A 19,377-nucleotide genomic window follows, 5' to 3' on the forward strand; every position below is an offset into this window, starting at 1 on the left:
TAATACTAGAAAACTTGAAGAAAAAGTACAGTAACATAAATTTATTTGATCCCCACCTTGGATAAAATTTCATTATAAACAATATTAAAAATGGAAGTCTTTCATTATACATGCTCCACAATGAACAAATATTATGGTGTATACACTATGGCTCAAGAATCGTCACATAATTCTGATATATAAATAATCATGTCTGTATTCTGTGATATAACCATTTACCCCTATATATTCTCATAATCTCTAAAAATAAAACAAATAAATGAGAAAATTTTTAAAAGGATGAACAATCATTTAATCTAGACTGTAGCAATAACTGCAATTCAGGGGAGTGGTTTAACCTGTCTCCTATTAACTCACAGAAGTGATGTAATGTTTTACAAAATATGTGAGTCAAGGAAATTTCCAGGCAAATTCTTTATATCATCATTACGTTATGATACCCTCCCATCTCCCTACCTCCAGCCGGGGCCTTTGTGGAAAACACTGGAATCAACTCCAGGATTGTGACCTTCTCATCATTTTTCGGTGTTAATTCACTCTTGGGAAAAGAAAGAGCTAGAATCTTGACTCATTGCAGCTGAACTGTAAATAAGGAAGCACAGCTCCACCCATTTCTACTGGGAATTGTTAGAAACATTAAAAAAATTGACCCATATTTTTCTTGGCTAAAACATCTCAATTTAATAAAGATAAGTTATTCTCCTAAATCAGCTGTTTCCTTATTAAATAAATATGCTGTCTTCTCTTCCCATTGCAAAATGGAAATTCAATTCAAGGACACACAGATGTCAAAATACCCATTGTTGAAAACATGGACATGACCCAAAAATACCAGCTGCCTAAAAATCATGAAATGGAAGGCAAACTTATAAAACAAGCTTGCAAATCTTTAACTAGTTCAGGCATTATTTTTAAGTCAAAAAATTTTAGAGTCTACAAAGAATATTTGTGCATTTTCCATCATTTTGTCAGGAGCAATACCAAGGTGGTTCAACTACATTACAATTCACTGTATGGCAAAGAAAAAAAAGGGGGGGGGGGTGCTTAGAGATTTAATCTAGGTGACCAGATACTGCAGAATTTAAAATAGAGGCAAGAATTAGAATAAAATCAGAAAAAAATTTCACTTCGTTTATTATGTAAAATAAATGGGACTTTAGGCCACATAAGTGTGAAAAAAATACCCTAAAATACTGCAGTAGTGGAAACAGAACCCTGTTTAGCAAATAAATTCCCCAGAACACATTAAAAAATAATCTTCACAGTACCTTATAAGTAAAAAAAAAAGTTATTTACCACACACTTTAAATACTAACTATGCCTTAACTTTTTCAAATGAAGTGATAGCCTCATTGAATATTATATTGCTAGGTTAGTGAGACTTTTCTAATCTTCAAAACATTTCATTTCTTATGCAGCCTAAATTAATTTAGTACTTTCCAATGAATACATATCATTAAATGACCTTATGGAAAGCTCCTTTTTTTGTTTTTGGATTTCTTTTTTTTTTTCTAATTTTATTTAAGTTGTACACACTTCATGTATTTCATATATACAGATTTAGGAACATAGTGATACTTTCCTCCCTTCCATCCATGCTCCAACCCTTTTTCCTCCTCCCTGGGAAATCTCTTTTTAAAAGTTCTGTAGAGATAGTTTCCCTATCTTACTGATAGCTCCACTGGCCCTTTATTTGCACATAAGTGGATCTTAACTGCATTCTTCAAGGAGACTCTAATACTGAACTGTGGCCACCTGTTCTTTCCCTGATAGCTTAGGAGTTCCCACTCTTAACATTTCATTTGTATGAAGCAGATATTCATGTAGAGCTAAGTAATTTGCTCTTGCATGAAAAGGTCATGCAAAAGGAAATCAGAGATGGTGACATGTGGCAGAATTTCCAAATTCCTACTTCACTGCTTGGCTCATGGAGAACAATCCTATGCCCCAGCTCATGTGTCTCCTAAGTGTCCCAAATGGAGATCTTCTCTAGACAACCTTTATGTACCTCTAGCCTACATTCAAAAGGTTGCATTCTAGAGTTAATTTGAGACAAAAGGCATTTTTGTCCAACACAAATGAGTTTAGGAAAAAAGTTTAAAATCTTAAACAGAAATCTTTGAAAGTTTTACAAATAAAAGCATGCATTTAGTAGTGACAAACATCATTGACATTTTTCATGCTCTAATGATAATTATCATTACTTTTCCAATGGGCCAGTAGAAAATGTTCCTACAGGGGCTTGACTATGCTAAACTTATAGAGAATTCATTATGTGTGTAGGGTATAAAAGGGAATACTGAGATATGAAGCTACCTATACACACACACACACCAAAAAATTTTATTCACATGTAGCTTGATGAATGATGCCTAGATGTCTTCAAGGTTTTCCCTATCTTTAATGTGGCCTGTACCAAGCCCAGACATTTAAATCCTAGGGTCATCATAATGAGTGAAATTGGCAGTCATTAACTTGAGGAAAAAAGTAGTGAACAAAGTATTTTTTTCTTATGGCTAACCTCTAGCTATCCCTGGTTAGATATATCTGGTCGGAAACAAGTCAAAATGTTCAAGATTGCTTTTAGAAACCACAAATACATCTGACATAAATACTTGTGTTAAAAATAACATATTCCATATGCAATTTAATATTAATAGTGATGATTATTTGACTTTTTCTTGGCTCCCTCGAAAGCTACCTACTAAGAAAAAATTAGAAACAAAGAGGAAAACTTTCACTTTCAGTCAAAATGACAGTCACCTCTGTTGCAGTAATCACACCCTCAACTCTTCTCTTCCCAGGTGATCAATACCTGGGGTTAGCCCACAGTGGGTGTAACTCTCACCTGTGCTGCCACACGAACCACACAAAGGATCCATGCAGTCCTCAGTGTGAGCATGGAACCCTCAGCAATGGCCCATCCCAAATAGTCAGGCAGTTCTGATCCGCTGACACCAGGCACACTGATTGCCTACAGACCCAGCTACATCCCACACTCTATCATGCAACCACAGGATTCCCACAGTCACAGGATGCAGAAGATCTGCTCTGTCCTGCTAGCCTGCTCCACCCACAGAGACAGCAGAGATGTTTCCAGAGCCCACTGCCTATGGGTGTTCTGCCTTGGCAGTTTGAGCCCTGGAGCCTGTGATTTGGTGAGATGCTGGGGCACCTCACTGTCCTACTTGGATGCCCGGTCCCCTGTCAATCCTCCCAGCCAGAATCAAAGTCAAGGGGGAATGTGGATTTTTCCCTTTGGTAAAAAACCCCTAATCATTCCCATGTACAAGAGCTACTACAGCCTCTACTTGTGTCAAAATGTCACCTTCTCCCTGCCAGTTGCCAGTTGCCCTTGTTGGGGAGTGGGAAAAAAGAAATATGCTTTTCTTTCGCTGGATTAGGTGGGTACCCTGCCCCTAATAGGGCTCCAGGCCAGACTCAAAGATAGAATGGTCCTTAAGGCTCTCCCTCAGGCAGTATCACCAATGGCATAGTCTACCACAGTATGCTCTCACCTCGCTCTCCAAAGCTCGTATGTCCTCTGGTTCCCAGCTGCAAGATCATGTGTGGTATCTGCACTCGCTGCTGCACGTTGTCACCTTCCACGCTGCTCCACAGAGTCCCTCTTCCCTCTGTAGAATTTCCACTCAGCCTTCTCTCCAACTCTCCCCTGGGAATGTACTTCCTTGGCTTTTTTTCTGCTATTTTCCCACCTAAAGCAGTACATCTTTTTCTCTATTCAGCCATCGTGGAATCCTCAGTCTTTTTCTACTCATGCAGTTTTGAATTTCTTTAAACCAGATTTTGGATTTATATAAATAAAAATGGTCATGCCTGTTACTACATTCTGAAAATTTAAGCTGTAAAAAATTGAGTGCCCCACACTTAAATTTTAATAATTAAGGGAAAAAAACTCTTCTTCCAACAGGGTTTAAAATCCAGATTAATCATATGACATAGGTAGCAAGTGATCTCCATCTTCTCCAGGCTTCTAATCATAGGAGTTGTGGTTAAAGCTCTTCCCTGCCAGGAAAGAGAGAGTAACACATTGAAAACACAGAATATAGTGAGATGCATTTTTGTTGTAAAACATTGCCAAGCTATTTTCCTAAAATCACCAATACTTTCTTTTTTCACTTTCTGTGGAGGAAAGCTGTCTTTTTGCTATTCTAAATGTTTTAAAAATCCACTCTGCAAAGACCATATGCAGTGTTGCTATTATTGAATCCTAAGCCAAATTCATTAACTTTTTTTGACTACCTGGTAGATGCAAACCTTGCAACTAAGTGAAGTTGAAAACACTGCACAGATTATGTGCCTAACATTCTTTCAGTGTTGTGTATGAATGTCCTATTTAAGGTTGTAGAGCCTGGGTGGACTTTCTTTTGTTTCAAAGTATCTTCTTGTTCAGATCTTATTGGATTCATGTACTTTTGGGCATATTTTAATGCCAGAGAGTTCACTGGAAGAAATTGAAGCAGGTAGTCAATCTGCCTGTTCCTAATTAGGTTCTCCTGGGTCCTTTCTTCAAATGTCTTAACTGGGTGAGATACATTTTTAATTCAGGCAAGCAGCTCCAGGGGGCTTCTACAGAGTCTTGGAAAGACAAAAACATCCTCCATGTTCTTTCTATTAGACAGTACTAAGATGGAACCATGGGTCATCTGCTGGCTGATGAAGGGATGAGTCAGAGTCCTGGCATCATTGCTAAGACAACACTCAACAAGGTTGGCAGCACTGCCTGGGAGCCAACTCAGATATTCAGAGATTTTTTACAGACATCTCTGCCACACAGAAGGGATTAAATGGCATCCTTCTCAATTAAATGGCAATTTATCCCTCTGTCACAAAGATGCCATGAGTGAAGGAGTTGCTTATAGAAAAAGGATTTGGAGCAATGAAATAGGCTACTCAGGGCCATGGATATGTTATCCTGAACCTTTGTCAATTCCTCTTACAAGCTTATATGAATTTTTCTGATTTTTCTTGCTTAAATGCCAGGTGAAGGCCTGCGCCATGGCTCATTTGGCTATCCTCCACCTGCGGCACCAGCACCCCAGCTTCTAGTCCCAGCTGGGGCACCGGGTACTAGTCCCAGTTGCTCCTCTTCCAGTCCAGCTCTCTGCTGAGGCCCAGGAGGGCAGCGGAGGATGGCCCAAGTGCTTTGGCCTTGCACCCGCATGGGAGACCAGGAGGAAGCGCCTGGCTCCTGGCTTTGGATCGGTGCAGCACCAGCCGTGGTGGCCCTTAGGGGAGTAAACCAACGGAAGGAAGACCTTTCTCTCTTTCTCTCTCTCACTGTCTATAACTCTCTCTCACTGTCTAACTCTGCCTGGCAAAAAAAAAAAAAAATGCTAAGTGAAGATAGATGCCCAGCTGGCACTCCTACATGAGTAAGCTTTTGTGTGAGGGTAGTCACAGGAGCACCTATCAAACACCAAACTGTAATCCCACCCATTATACTCAACTAATATCTACAATGCTTCCTTTACAAGATAGTTTAGTTTCACATCCTAAGTCTGGTTGCAGATCCCGGGGAACAAAGAAAAAAGTTGCAGACACTTGCCCAAAATACATGCTGAGAAAAGCAACTGGAAAGAGCCAGAATGAAATCACAATAGACTTGATAGAGGCGAGTGATACACTTCAATAAGATATGTGATTCAAAGCATATGAAAATGTCTACAGAGTTAGAAATAAAAGGGTATGTTTAAATATGTGAGGGTTTATGGCTCCTCAAATGTTTTTTCAAAGAAATCATCTACAAAAAATATTTTAAAGCATTTGGTCACTTGTGAGATCTATGATAACAAGAAAGGAAATGTGACATACTCCAGGACCTCTAGGCCAAAACAGATAGTGCTTCAGTTTTAAATCTCTGCTACTCACTATCATGATCATCTTAAATAAGTCTCTTCATCTCCCCCAAAGCTTCCTTTCCTCAAATAAGAAACACTCAGCTTAAAATAGCAATTATGAGGAATAAATGAAATAATTGAAATGGACATGCATGAACTTTGAAGGACTCAATAGATGTTGGTTATTGCCAAGATCCCTGTCATATGGGCAGAAATTACGTGCTCATGCGAGTGGTGCTACCCTAAAGCAAACTATAAAGACCTTGGGTTGGGGGACTATTTCCAATACTTACATTTGATGCTCTCTTACAAAAGCTGCAAACTCAGGATCATTGGCATACAGTTCCAAAACTCTCATTCTCTCTTGAATTTCCTTTAAAAAGAAAAGGTCACACTTGCATTAAAAAAAAAACTCAACAATCTTTTAAAAAGAGTTCTGAAGTGGGTGTTTGGCGCAGCATTAAAACCACTTGGGATGCCTACATCCCATATCAGAGTGCCTGGGTTACATTCCTGCCTCCACTTATTTTTTAAGATTTATTTATTTATTCAAAAGTCAGAGTTGCAGAGAGAGAAGGAAAAACATAGACAGATCTTTCATCCACCGGTTCACTCCCCCAGATGACTGCAATAACTGGCATCACTGGGGTTGAGTCAGTCCAAAGCCGGGTACCATGAGTTTCATCCAGGTTTCCCACATGGGTATCAGGGGCCCAAACACTTGGGCCATCTTCTGTTGCTTTTCCCAGGCAATTAGCAGGGAGTTGGATCAGAAATGGAGCAGCCAGGTCATGAACCAGTGCCCTTAAGGGAGGCTGGCATCTCAGGCAGTGGCTTTACCTGCTACACAACAATGCTGGCCTCTCTGCCTCCACTTATGATCAAGCTTCTGCTAATGTATACCATAGGAGGCAACAGATGATGGCTCAAGTACTTGAGCCCCTGCCACCCACATGGGATACCTGGATGGAATCCCTGGATCCTGACTTCAGCCTGGCCTAGCCTTGGCTGTCAAAAGAGTGAACCAGCTGAACCAGCTCACTCGCTCACTCGCTTGCTCGCTCTCTCTCTCTCTCAAATAAAGTGAAAATAATATTTTAAAAAATTTTTAGAGTTCTAATTATTCTACTTTCAATATAACAGATACTGCTGTGACTAATGGAGACATAGATTTCTAAAGAAAGGAGAGAGAGTGGAAAGACTATTTGCTAATAATGGAAAAAGGAGCCACTGGTGGGGAGTAAAGAACATCTCAGAATTGAATAGCATCTGCATAAACATTGCCTGGGAGATATCATGGGGTTAAGTGAATCATAAACATGCTTCGTGTCTCTTGAAGTCCAGGTACATGCATACCTACACACACACACACACACACACACACACACACACACACACACCAGCAGTAGCAGTAGCTACAGTGTAGCACCAGAAGTGCAAAGTTTCCTACCTCTTGGGAAAGCCCACTGTTTTCATACATCTGTCTGATTTCTTCTCTGCTCAGACCACCAAGAACTTCTCCACTAGCAGAGCTGTAGAAGGGATGCTGAGGACAGGGTCCCTCATAATGTTCACATTCAGCCATGTGGCCTTCATACACCGGGTTGTATTTCACAGCATTCTCAATGGATGAGAGGCTATCAGGCTGCCTAGTAGAGCCACAGAAAGAAAGATATGATTGATCTTGGTTCCTCTTTGGATGCTTAACTAGTTGGACAAGTAGTTACTTACAAGATTTCCATTGGAGAAGAAAAAGAGGTGAACTGGAAATAAGTGGGAGGAGCCAACTGAGAAAAGTCTATCTCAAAATTACTTATTGGGTGTTATTTTTATCTCATCAACTACATACCAAGTGTCCTATTTTATTGTTTAACTGTGTCCATCTTATTTTCCCACAGTACCTGGCACTTAATAAACACTGGTTGGAAATTATGTCTGCCAGTAGACAGTCTTTCATTAGACAAATACAGCTTCATTTTTTCCAGAGTTATACACACAGAGAAGTGGATAGAAATATAAACATTTGTATTCAGCTCACATCTACAAATATTTACTGAGCATTGATTATGTTCTTAGGACTGTTCCAGATGTTAGAGATGCAAAGAGTTTGTCAAAATCTCTGCCTTAAATAAAAAGGCAGTTTAATGAAAAGTCAGACTCAATTTAAAAAGCAAAACACAATGAGGGATATATATCCTGGATGTCCTAGGAACTCCCTATAGAGGTTCCTCCTTAGCCAAGTCAGAGGGTGAGGGAAGGTAATTAAATCTGAGATAGTAACTCTTAAGACTAGAAGAACAGAAGTCAAATACAACGAGGGATTATGATGAAAATAGCAATTTGAAGGATCTTGGGATCCCTAATCTAGCAAGTGGACCAGTTTTTCTTTCCCCCACTAATGTTATACTTAACTAAACAGAGAAGGAGGTGTCACTTCTTGTCAGATTGTTATCTAGATTTATAATCAGGTTAACTAATACTGGTATGATCCAAAGAGAACGAACTGTAACCGATCTGGTACTCACACAAAGGAACCTCACCTTTTTCCATTTCATTAGCCTGTCTCCAAACCCTCCCCGATACATGCATTCTGTCCACACTCAAGGATGGCTCCCTCCACTGTGCACTCGGGCTCATACATACTCCTTTTCTTTTCTCATGTTCATTCAGCCAGCTAGAAAGCATCCCATCATACTCCCAGCAAACATCTACTCTTCTGTCCAGCTAAGTATCTTTTTTTTTTTTTTTTTGACAGGCAGAGTGGACAGTGAGAGAGAGACAGAGAGAAAGGTCTTCCTTTGCCGTTGGTTCACCCTCCAATGGCCGCCACGACCGGCGCGCTGCGGCCGGCACACCGTGCTGATCCGATGGCAGGAGCCAGGTGCTTCTCTTGCTCTCCCATGGGGTGCAGGGCCCAAGCACTTGGGCCATCCTCCACTGCACTCCCTGGCCACAGCAGAGAGCTGGCCTGGAAGAGGGGCAACCGGGACAGAATCTGGCGCCCCAGCTGGGACTAGAACCTGGTGTGCCAGCGCCGCTAGGCAGAGGATTAGCCTAGTGAGCCGCGGCGCTGGCCCCAGCTAAGTATCACAACCACATTAAAATTTCCAAGACTCCCTCCCCCAGAGAAAACTAATTCAACTCTTATCTGGATTCCTTAGCATCTTATTCATGGTGCTGCCTACGTGTCTTTCCAATTTGACACCTCTATAGGAAAAGGGACCACGCTTCTTGTCTAATATCTGGCATATACTACGTACTAAGTGAATGAATCAACAGAACACTGTATTCCATCAGAAAACCCTTTTCCCTTTTTCTTCCTTACCTAAAAGGCCTCTCTGTTTCTCCCCTGATATTCTGATCTTGAAAAGTCTTGACAAGGAAGAAGATGATAACAGAAGAGATCAGGAGAAGCCCAACTACGGAGGCAATGGTGATGCCTATGACCAAGGGCTCAGACACAAACTCCTCACAGTGCTCACCTCGGTACCACCAGTTCTGACCAACCCGGCACCTGTAACAAACAGACAACAAATTCAAGATCAGAATCATTCTGATCAAAGTACCAATTTATAGTGGGATTGGGAAAGGTAGAGAACTAAAAACTGACCATGCGTCACTTCCTCAAAGAGTTGAACACACAAGGTAAATGATAAGACTGTACATAATGTCCAGCCCAGACCTGGCTGGCCCTCATGACTGCAAACAACTGATTTAATAGGAACAAAGAAATTATCCTGGTTAGTCTCCTTGTTCATGGATAACAATACAGAAGCCCTGGAAAGAAGGTGACTGGCATTAGAATACACAGTCAGTCAGCAACAAAGCAGGATCTAAAACCCAGGCCTCCAGACTCCTCAGGTTCTTGTCACACCAGAGATCCCAAACACTAAGACCACAGACTTGTGTGCAAATGTCTTCAACTCCCAGAGCAGCAAGAAAATCATTTTGTCTTCTCAAAAAATACTAATTTCTCAGGCACTGAAAGATTGCTTTTCCTCTTCATTTTCTAGCTAAGATTTATATTTATTCATAAAGAAGAGTCTCAATCATTTCCACATATTTCCCCTGTTTTTGAATCTATGCCAGCTTTTCCAACTTGAAACTTGCAAGTTGTCTTCCTGTTTATGCTTCTCCCTCTTATTTTCAGCATTTTTCTTAAAACCATGAAATTTTTGTTGTGTGCAGTTGGGAGCTTGATTTTGCTGGTTTTTTTGTTTAAGGAGAATGAAGAGGGAAGGATAGTCAGATCAACTTTCTCATTGATTTGGACGTAAACATTGATTCAGATGCACAGAAAAGAAAAGACATTTGTCACCAATTCAGCTGCTTTATTGTCTCTATTTTTGAATATTCAGTAGAATTAAGAAGAGCCCAAAGCCATTAGTGATATAATCGAAGTGGAATAATAAAATTCCTTTTGTTTTTACTTTCGGATATAGTGTAAAGTGTTGATCTTATGCCTAAACCTTATCTAAATACTGGTTGTCTTATCAACACCACTAAAAACCGTAACAAAAAGATCTCCAATTCCTCCAAAGACCCACAGTAAGACATACTTAGACAATTTTGTTTTTACAGTCATCCATCATCATAAAATAACCAACTGAACTATATAATTCAGGCCTATTAAATGACCCAGTCTGCACATGAGAATTAGATTATTCATCCATTATTTAGATATAATCTCTATAATAAAGATTATGATGATTAAATTATATATGTAGATCCCTTTTGTTCACAGGAAGTATTCTGAAGTCAAAATCCCCAAGTACAACATACCTACAAATGGCCCCATGCCCAGGCATAATGTCACACTTTCCATCATTTAAGCAGAAGTCAGGCTGCAGGTCACAGAGACTCTGACAGGGCAGTTCATCCACACTCAGGTACCCGGGGTAGCATCTGCACTTTGCTTCTCCACTCCAAGGATTGACCAGACACTCAGAATATTCATTGCAGGCCTGAAACTTGCAAGGGTTGGCATCATCACCTAAAATATCAAATGAACCAGAGAAAGATGCAAGCAAAGGAAATATACAGGAATTGGGACACATGAAGACCCTCATTAAAGCACCCCTGTACCCCCTCAAAGTAACATGAGACAACTCCCTTCTTGACCCATTACAGTATCTCACCACCACAATACCACAAATACCTTCTGATTCATCTAAGATAGATAAGCTCTCATGAAAGTTCTCTTGAAGACCCTGAGCCAAATCATAAAATCCTATGGCCTTAGCAAGGCTCTACATATTTTATGTAGGGAGCATATAAAAGCTTGAAAAGCCACATTGTATTTTACACAGTTTTCATATAACATTCAGTTCTACCAAACTTATCCTGCCTCAGTCCACCTCTACTCTGTACACATGGCTGCAAGCCCTACTGCACACTGAGACCATGCATGGTGAAAGAAAGACCAGACAGCTGGTAGGAGCCTCAAGGATGGGTATAGATCCAAACAAGGAGCCTAGGATTGAGGTCAGTGGAAGCAATATTTTTTAAAAAATCATCTCCGTACCTCCACAGGTCATTCCCAACAATATTTTGGCTTCAGCAACCTGAATTTTCATTGATAGTGTGAATAAAAATGACAAATAATTAATTAGAAAAATAACCAGTCAAAAATGATATAAGGAATTGACCATAGATAGGCCTTCCATCCTTCCGTGATTCCACCACATGTTCTTCACTGGTGAATGACAAATGGGCAAATAAATGGTGACATCCATACCCCAAATAGGAAATAAGTGGAAATGGTCCACAAATTCATCTATATGAAAAAAATATATAAAACTTAGCTACAAAATCTAAGGTGAGAAAAAAGATAACATAATCTCTTGACTTACAGAGAAAATAGTATTTTTAAAGTAATGATTTTCTTCCTGCTCTAGAAATTGAAAACAATTTTACTTCTGGAGTTTAAAGGATCTTTTTTTTCCTTATTCTCTTTTTTTATTTAATAAATGTAAATTTACAAAGTGCAACTTTTGCATTGTTGTGGCTTTTTCCCCCATAACCTCTCTCCTACCTGCAGCCATCCCATCTCCCACTCCCTCTCCCATCCCACTCTTCATCAAGATTGATTTTCAATTATCTTTATATACAGAAGATCAACTTAGCAAATACTAAGCAAAGATTTCAACAGACTGCACCCACACAACCGCACAAGATATAGAGTACCATTCGACTAGTAGTTTTATCATTAATTTTCAAAGTACAACACATTAAGGACAGAGATCCTACATGGGGAGCAGATGCACAGTGATTCCCGTTGTTGATTTAACAACTGACACTCTTATTTATGATGTCAGTAATCACCCGAGGCTCTTGCCATGAGCTGTCAAGGCTATGGAAGCCTCTTGAGTTCACCAACTCTGAACTTATTTAGTCACGGCCATATCACAGTGGAGGTTCCTTCCTCTCACTTGTTAAAGTGATAAGTTTAAGTACTTAATTGATCAAAAAGATAGGTTAAGTGTCGAAGAGATTTCACAAATAAGACCAGTGTCTGCAAATAATGAAGGATAGAATTAAAAGGGAGAGAATGATCCTGCGGGGGAAACAGGATACACAGCAGACTCATAGAATGGCAAATGCCCCAAACAGCACTCCGGCCTCAGAATCAACCCTTGAGGCATTTGGATCTGGCTAAAAGGCCCATGAGAGTCTCACAGGCATGGAAAGCCAAGACACTGTGGCAAAAACGACCTGAATGAAAGATCTCGGCGAACAAGACCCCAGAAGAAAGAATGGGCCATCAAAGAAGGGGGCACCTTTCTTTAAAGGATCTCTGAAGTCAATCTTCCTTGGCCCTGTGTGGAAAGAGGGGAATGTATTAGACTAAATGGTGTTTCCTAAAAGTCCTTATTTAGGGGCCAGTGATGTGGCACAGCAGGTTAAGCTGCTGCCTGCAATGACACCAGCATCCCATACTGGAAAGCCAGTTCAAATCCCTGCTGCTCAACTTCCAATATTACTTCTTGTTAATGCACCTGGGAAAGAAACTAATGATGGCTCAAGTATTTGGAGCCCTGGCACCCATGTGAGAGACACAGATGGAGTTCCTGGCTTCTGGCATTGGCCTGGCACAGCCCTGACCATTGTGGCCATTTGGAGAGTGAACCAGTGGAAAGAAGATTTCTTTCTTTCTCTCTCTCACTCTGTATTTCAAATAAATCAATAAATCTATAAAAAATAAAAAATAAAATTCCATGTCTATTCAGAATGTGACTTTATATAGGAAAAGATCCTTTGCTAACATAATCAAGTTAAGAAGAGATCATGCCACGTCATGGCACAGCATGTTAAACTGACACCTACAATGCTAGCATCCCACATGAGCACCCGTTAGAGTCTCAGCTGCTACACTTCCAATCCAGATCCCTGCTAATAAACCTGAGCAAGCAGAAAAAGATGGCCCAAGTACTTGGGCCCCTACCACGCACATGGGAGACACAACTGGAGTTCCAGATTCCTGGCTTCTTCGGCTTGGCCTATTGCAAGCATTTGTTGAATGAGCCACTGGATGAAAGATCTCTCTCTCTCTCTCACTCTCTCTCTCTCTCTTTCTGCCTTTCAAATAAATAATTTTTTTTAAAAAAAAGAAGAATTCATACTGGATTAGGATGGGCCCTAATCCAGTGGTTTGTATTAAGAAGAGGGAGTGGTAAACATTTGGTATAGCAATTAAAATATCCCTTGGAAGGCAGGCGCCATGGTGCAGTAGGTTAATCCTCAGCCTGCGGTGCTGGCATCCCATATTGGCGCCAGTTCTAGTCCTGGCTCCTCCTCTTCCAATCCTGCTCTCTACTATGGCCTGGGAAAGCAGTAGAAGATGGCCCAAGTCCTTGGGCCCCTGCACCCGTGTGGGAGACCAGGAAGAAGCACCTGGCTCCTGGCTTCAGATTGGCGCAGTTCTGGCCGTTGTGGCCATTTGGGGAGTGAACCAACGGAAGGAAGACCTTTCTCTCTCTCTCTCTCTGTAACTCTACCTCTCAAATAAATAAATAAAATCTTTAAATATATATATTTTATATATAAATATATATTTTATATATATATACATATATATATATATATCCCTTGGGGTGCCTGTATTTCATATCAGAGTGTCTGGGTTCAAGTCCCATCCCTGCTTCCAATTCCAACTTCTTGCTAATGCGCATCCTGGGAGGTTGCAGTGGTAGCTTAAGTGGTTGGGTCCCTGCCACCTTCATGGAAGATCTGTATTGAGTTCCTGGCTAGCTTCAGCCTAGCACAGCTTCAGCTTTTGCAGGCATTTCTGGAGTGAACCAAGGGATAGAAGATCTCTATCATTATCTCTGTCTCTCTGTCTACCTATACCTGAATTTCAAATAAAATATTTTTTAAAAGAGGGAAATTTGGACTTAGACACACAGGGAAGAAGGCTATACATATCCACAGGCAGAGATTAGAGGGACAAGCCAAGGAATAAAAATGATTATCAGGAAACACCAAAAGATAGGAAAAGGCAAGGAAGCTAGCCGGTGCTAGCTAGGCTAATCCTCCACCTGTGGCACCGGCACCCCGGGTTCTAGTCCCGGTTGGGGCGCTGGATTCTGTCCTGGTTGCTCCTCTTCCAGTCCAGTCTCTGCTGTGGCCCGGGAAGGCAGTGGAGGATGGCCCAAGTGCTTGGGCCCTGCACCCGCATAGAAGACCAGGAGGAAGCAGCTGGCTCCTGGCTTCAGATCGGTGCAGCGCGCTGGCCGTGGAGGCCATTTGGGGGGGTGAACCAACGGAAGGAAGACCTTTCTCTCTGTCTCTCTCTCTCACTGTCTAACTCTGCCGGTCAAAAAAAAAAAAAAAAAAAAATAAAGCAAAGAAAAGGCAGTTTCTTCCCTAGAGCTTTAAATAGGAGCATGACCCTGCTAGCACTTAGATTTTTGAATTCTAGCTTCAAGAACTTTGATGGAATAACTAACTGCTAGTTGTTCTAAGCCACCTGGTTTCTGGGACTTTTTACAGCACATCTATGAAACTAATATAGGAATCACTGGCAAGATATCATGTGCTGAGAGATGGGTGGTTTCTACAAATGGGCTGTCCAACAGGATTTCACTGTATATTTCCCAAATCTTTACACCTTTATCCTAGTACTCATTTTGTGACTCTGCAATCCAAAACTAATCTAATCTTTACCTAGCAGTGAGGGATAGGAATGTGTATAGTGGGTGGCAAGAGTGGTATTACATAGATCTGCTTGACTGATAAAAGACCAAAAATTTCTAAGACCCTGCATAAGAAAACAGGTTAGGTGAGAGACTTTCTCTAGCCAAAGTTAATATAATTTATCTAAGTGCCTTTAACTAAACATATACATGTATTAAGAAAATTCTATTTCAACTTTTGTGGCCATTCTGTGGGTGGGAGGGACCGGGAGAAATAAACTACAGTCCATGTTTTCTATCGATTAGGAAAAAAATATTAATAAAGAAAAATGATGAATGCTGCTTCCTCTTACTTTCAGACCAAGGAGAGGGAGCACTACAAATTAACAGACTGTGATTTTTAAAGTCTCTTTCCTGCCGTTTGTGCTGGCTAAATGTGGATGGCCAGAATAGCTGGCCCTCAATTGGGAAAAGCACCTTAAGTTTATGGACAAGCAAAGGTAGACCTGGAGCTACATTTTGTGCTGGAGACAGGAATCCAAGTTGTAGAATGAATTACATTCTGGCTAGCCAAAAGTAATCCAAGAGAAGTGCTGATGGGTCCAGAATGTCTGGGATAACACCTACTAGCTGACTGGGTCTCATGGGAAACATGAACTAGTGAGAGAAGCCCCAGAGAGAGTGGTCAGAGAACTCTAGGATGGCTACACCTTTCAGTCAGTAATAGTTCTAAGTCATCTGTTGTGCTTCAACTCAGAATTGGAGGTAATTCACCCTGACTGTTGATGAGCAACTTGATATCTTATCCCTCTTAGTATTTTTGTTTGTTTGTTCTACTTAATACTTTAGGTTGAATACTGTAATCAATACACAATTCTTCTTAAGTGCTGAAATTTAACTGAAAAGTGATCACTGTTAAATGTAAGAGTGGGAATAAGAGAGGGAAGAGATGTGCAATTCAGGACATGCTCAAGCTGACTTACCTCAAACGGTAGAATTAGAAACATACCAGGGGATTCCAATTCAATCCCATCAAGGTGGCATGTACCAATGCCATCTCACTAGTCCCAGTGATCAATTTCTGTTCACAATTGATCATAATGATAGGACTAAGAACCAAAGTGATCACATAAACAAGAATAGTGTCTGCAAATACTAGCTGATAGAATCAAAAAGGGAGAGAATGATCCAACATGGGAAGTGAGATACACAGCAGACCCATAGAATGGCAGATGTCCTAAACAACACTCTGGCCTCAGAATCAGCCCTTAAGGCATGCGGATCTGGCTGAAAAGCCTATGAGAGTATTTCAGGCATGGAAAGCCAAGGCACTCAGGGGAAAAAAAAAAAACCTAAATGAAAGATCTCTGCGAGTGAGATCCCAGTGGAAAGAATGGGTCATCAAAGAAGGAGGTACCTTTCTCTGAAGGGAGGAGAGAACTTCCACTTTGATCATGGCCTTGTCTAAATATGATCAGAGTCGGTGAACTCAGGGGGCTTCCATAGCCTTGGCAGCTCATGACAAGAGCCTAGGGTGATTACTGAGGCCATAAACAAGAGTGTCAATCTGTTAAGTCAACAACAGGAGTCACTGTGCACTTACTCCTCATGTAGGATCTTTGTCCTTAGTGTGCTGTACATTGAGATTTAATGCTATAACTAGTACTCCAACAGTATTTTTCACTTTATGTTTCTGTGTGGGAACAAACTGTTGAAATCTTTACTTAATGTATGCTAAACTGATCTTCTGTATATAAAGAGAAACGAAAATGAATCTTGATGTGAATGGAAGGGGAGAGGGAGTGGGAAAGGGGAGGGTTGCGGGTGGGAGGGAAGTTATGGGGGGGAAGCCATTGTAATCCATAAGCTGTACTTTGGAAATTTATATTCATTAAATAAAAGTTTGAAAGCAAAAAAAAAAAAAAAGAATTGGAGGTAATTAAGACATATTTAAGTTCCCTAATAAAGCCTAGAGAGAGAGGTTCTAGGGAGAGGGATTAGACATAGATATAGGTTTTACACTGTACAGGTTGAGGCCAATGTCAAATCATTTTAAGAGTTACACACAAAATTAAAGCAAATGTACTATTTATTAAAATTTTCATAAAAAGTGATTAATTTTTTAAAAATGTTATAAATCATGACTGCTTGCATTTGTGTAGCTAGTCAAATAGTTTTATACATGCTGTTTATTTAATCCTTAGATTATCCCTATGAAATATTATAGCAAGGAATATTATACCCCATTTAATATATGAGGGACTAAAGCTAAGAGATAAAATAGCTCATCTGCAGTCAAACAAATGATAAATGGCATGGAAGAGACAAGAAATCAGACCTTCCAAATTATAATTAATTGCTTCTTCCACTACACCACATGACAAAAAACGCACAAACGACCTTAAAGAACTGAAGTGGCGAGAAGTTTGGATACAGGGATTAACTAAATCATTTTCCTCACTTTCAATGAATAATGGCCCTTCAAGGGTTTCAAAGGAAAGAATGTTCACTTCTTTCCTAGTTACAGAATAGGGCTGTCCTTTAAACCAGCTTGAAAGTAAAAGACACGGGAGAAATAGGAACCCAGACATTCCACCTTACTCCTACTCAAAACCACTGTCCCCTGGTATGTGGAATGGAAAGAAGAATGAAATTTCAGGCTCCAACAGAATTCTCTGTGTCCAAGCCTTCCAAATGAAAACAATTGTATTTCATCCATCCACAGTATCTTTCAGGATCTACTAAGTTCAAGGCACTGTGCTGAGTTCTAGTGAGAAAGTGGTTAATAATAAGACACAAAAGTAACAATTAAGAAACTACACACATAAATTAACTTTATTACAATGATGATAAACTCTATAAGGGTAAAGGACATGATATTGTAAGAAAGACTAATAGAAAAGACCTAATCTAGATTATTAATAAGTCAGTGAATGTCTTAAGGAAGAGCCACTGAAATGACACATAAAGGGTGAAAAGGAGTCAGCCAAGAAGGAAGTTTCAAAGGGGACAGTACAAGCAAAAGCTTTAAGGCAAGAATAAGTTTTTATTGAATTTTATCTCTTACATAATAATATATCCTTCACCCTTATTTTATGATCTTTGTCATGAATTCCACCTTATGTGATACTAATATACCCACTTCGCTTTTAAAAAATTGTACATATGGGGCCAGCGCCATGGCTCGGTAGGTTAATCATCCACCTGTGGTGCTGGCATCCCATACGGGCACTGGTTCTAGTCCCAGCTGCTCCTCTTCTGATCCAGCTCTCTGCTATGGCCTAGGAAAACAATGGAATATGGCCCAAGTGCTTGACCCCCATACCCGCATGGGAGACGCAGAAGAGGCTCCTGGCTGCTGGCTTTGGGTTGGTGCAGCTCAGTTGCAGCCATCAGGGGAGTGGATCAATGGATGGAAGATCTTTCTCTCTGTCTCTCCCTCTCACAGTCTGTAATTCTACCTCTCAAATAAATTTTAAAAAAAGTATACATGTATTTGTGTGTGTGTAATGTACATATAAAGCAAGTACAATAAATTGTTAAAAATAGTTAAATCTATGTATAGTCATTGAACTGCATTTTTCTGATTTATTTGAAATATTTTCAAAAAATTTAAAAATATTTTGTATATGAAGAACTAAAAACAAACTAGTTAGACTAGAACATGGGAGCAAAGTTATTTGCACTGGATGATATGGGAAGACAATGGAGACTAGGCTTTATGGCTATGAAATTGGGTAGTCATCGAGTTGTTTCAAACTGTGAAGAGGAATAGTATGGTTGATTATTTAGAAAGAACACAATGGCTACTGACTGCAGAATGAATAAGAGGAATGAAAGGAAGTGGGAAAACTCATTCAAATGAAAGATAATTAATGATAATCTGAATAGAGTGGTGGTAGTACAGATACAGAAAACAGAATGAATTTGAAATATTTAGAATTCAGAATCACCATAAGCTTGGTGGCAGACTAAAAGTCGAATGTGACAGAACTACAGATTTCTGGTTAGAGTAACTGAGTAGATAAATTTCCATTTATAGAGATGGAAAATCTGAGAGAAAGAATGGTTGTTACTTAGAGGTTAGAGGGATATGAAATGCTATAGTCCACTCTTAGGTTACTTAAATTTGATATACTGAGAATAAAGGTAAGTGGAGAGTGTCAAGGAAGTATTAGTTAATTGCTTTTGGAGCTCAGAAGAGAAGTTGGATCTACTTACTAAAATGTGGAAAATTATTTACTTTATAAAAGACCTAACACAATAGGAATGGATACAAAATCTTGGGAAAATAAAACAGAAGGCAAGAGAGTCAAATCTACGGGGCTTGGCAACACAGAAAAAGTAATAACAGATTCAGTGGGTAAGTAAAAGAGAGATCC

At 40.0% G+C, this 19,377-nt stretch overlaps 1 protein-coding gene across 1 annotated transcript in view; it reads right to left on the reverse strand.

Moving 5' to 3' along the window:
• Positions 1–1,624: 1,624 nt before the first annotated feature.
• Positions 1,625–19,377, reverse strand: part of IMPG2 (interphotoreceptor matrix proteoglycan 2) — an 87,945-nt gene continuing 70,192 nt past the window's right edge. Inside the window, exons 15-19 of the mRNA XM_089331633.1 lie at positions 10,644–10,854; positions 9,187–9,375; positions 7,312–7,510; positions 6,155–6,234; positions 1,625–4,026 (exon numbers count right to left, since the gene is read on the reverse strand). Of these exons, the coding sequence (XP_089187759.1) occupies positions 4,014–4,026; positions 6,155–6,234; positions 7,312–7,510; positions 9,187–9,375; positions 10,644–10,854 (692 nt within the window). The 3' untranslated portion in view covers positions 1,625–4,013. The remainder of the gene's footprint in view (positions 4,027–6,154; positions 6,235–7,311; positions 7,511–9,186; positions 9,376–10,643; positions 10,855–19,377) is intronic.

This window comes from Oryctolagus cuniculus, chromosome 4, assembly GCF_051225735.1.
Source record: "Oryctolagus cuniculus isolate XC-2025 breed Fujian yellow rabbit chromosome 4, ASM5122573v1, whole genome shotgun sequence".
Lineage (NCBI taxonomy): Eukaryota > Metazoa > Chordata > Mammalia > Lagomorpha > Leporidae > Oryctolagus > Oryctolagus cuniculus.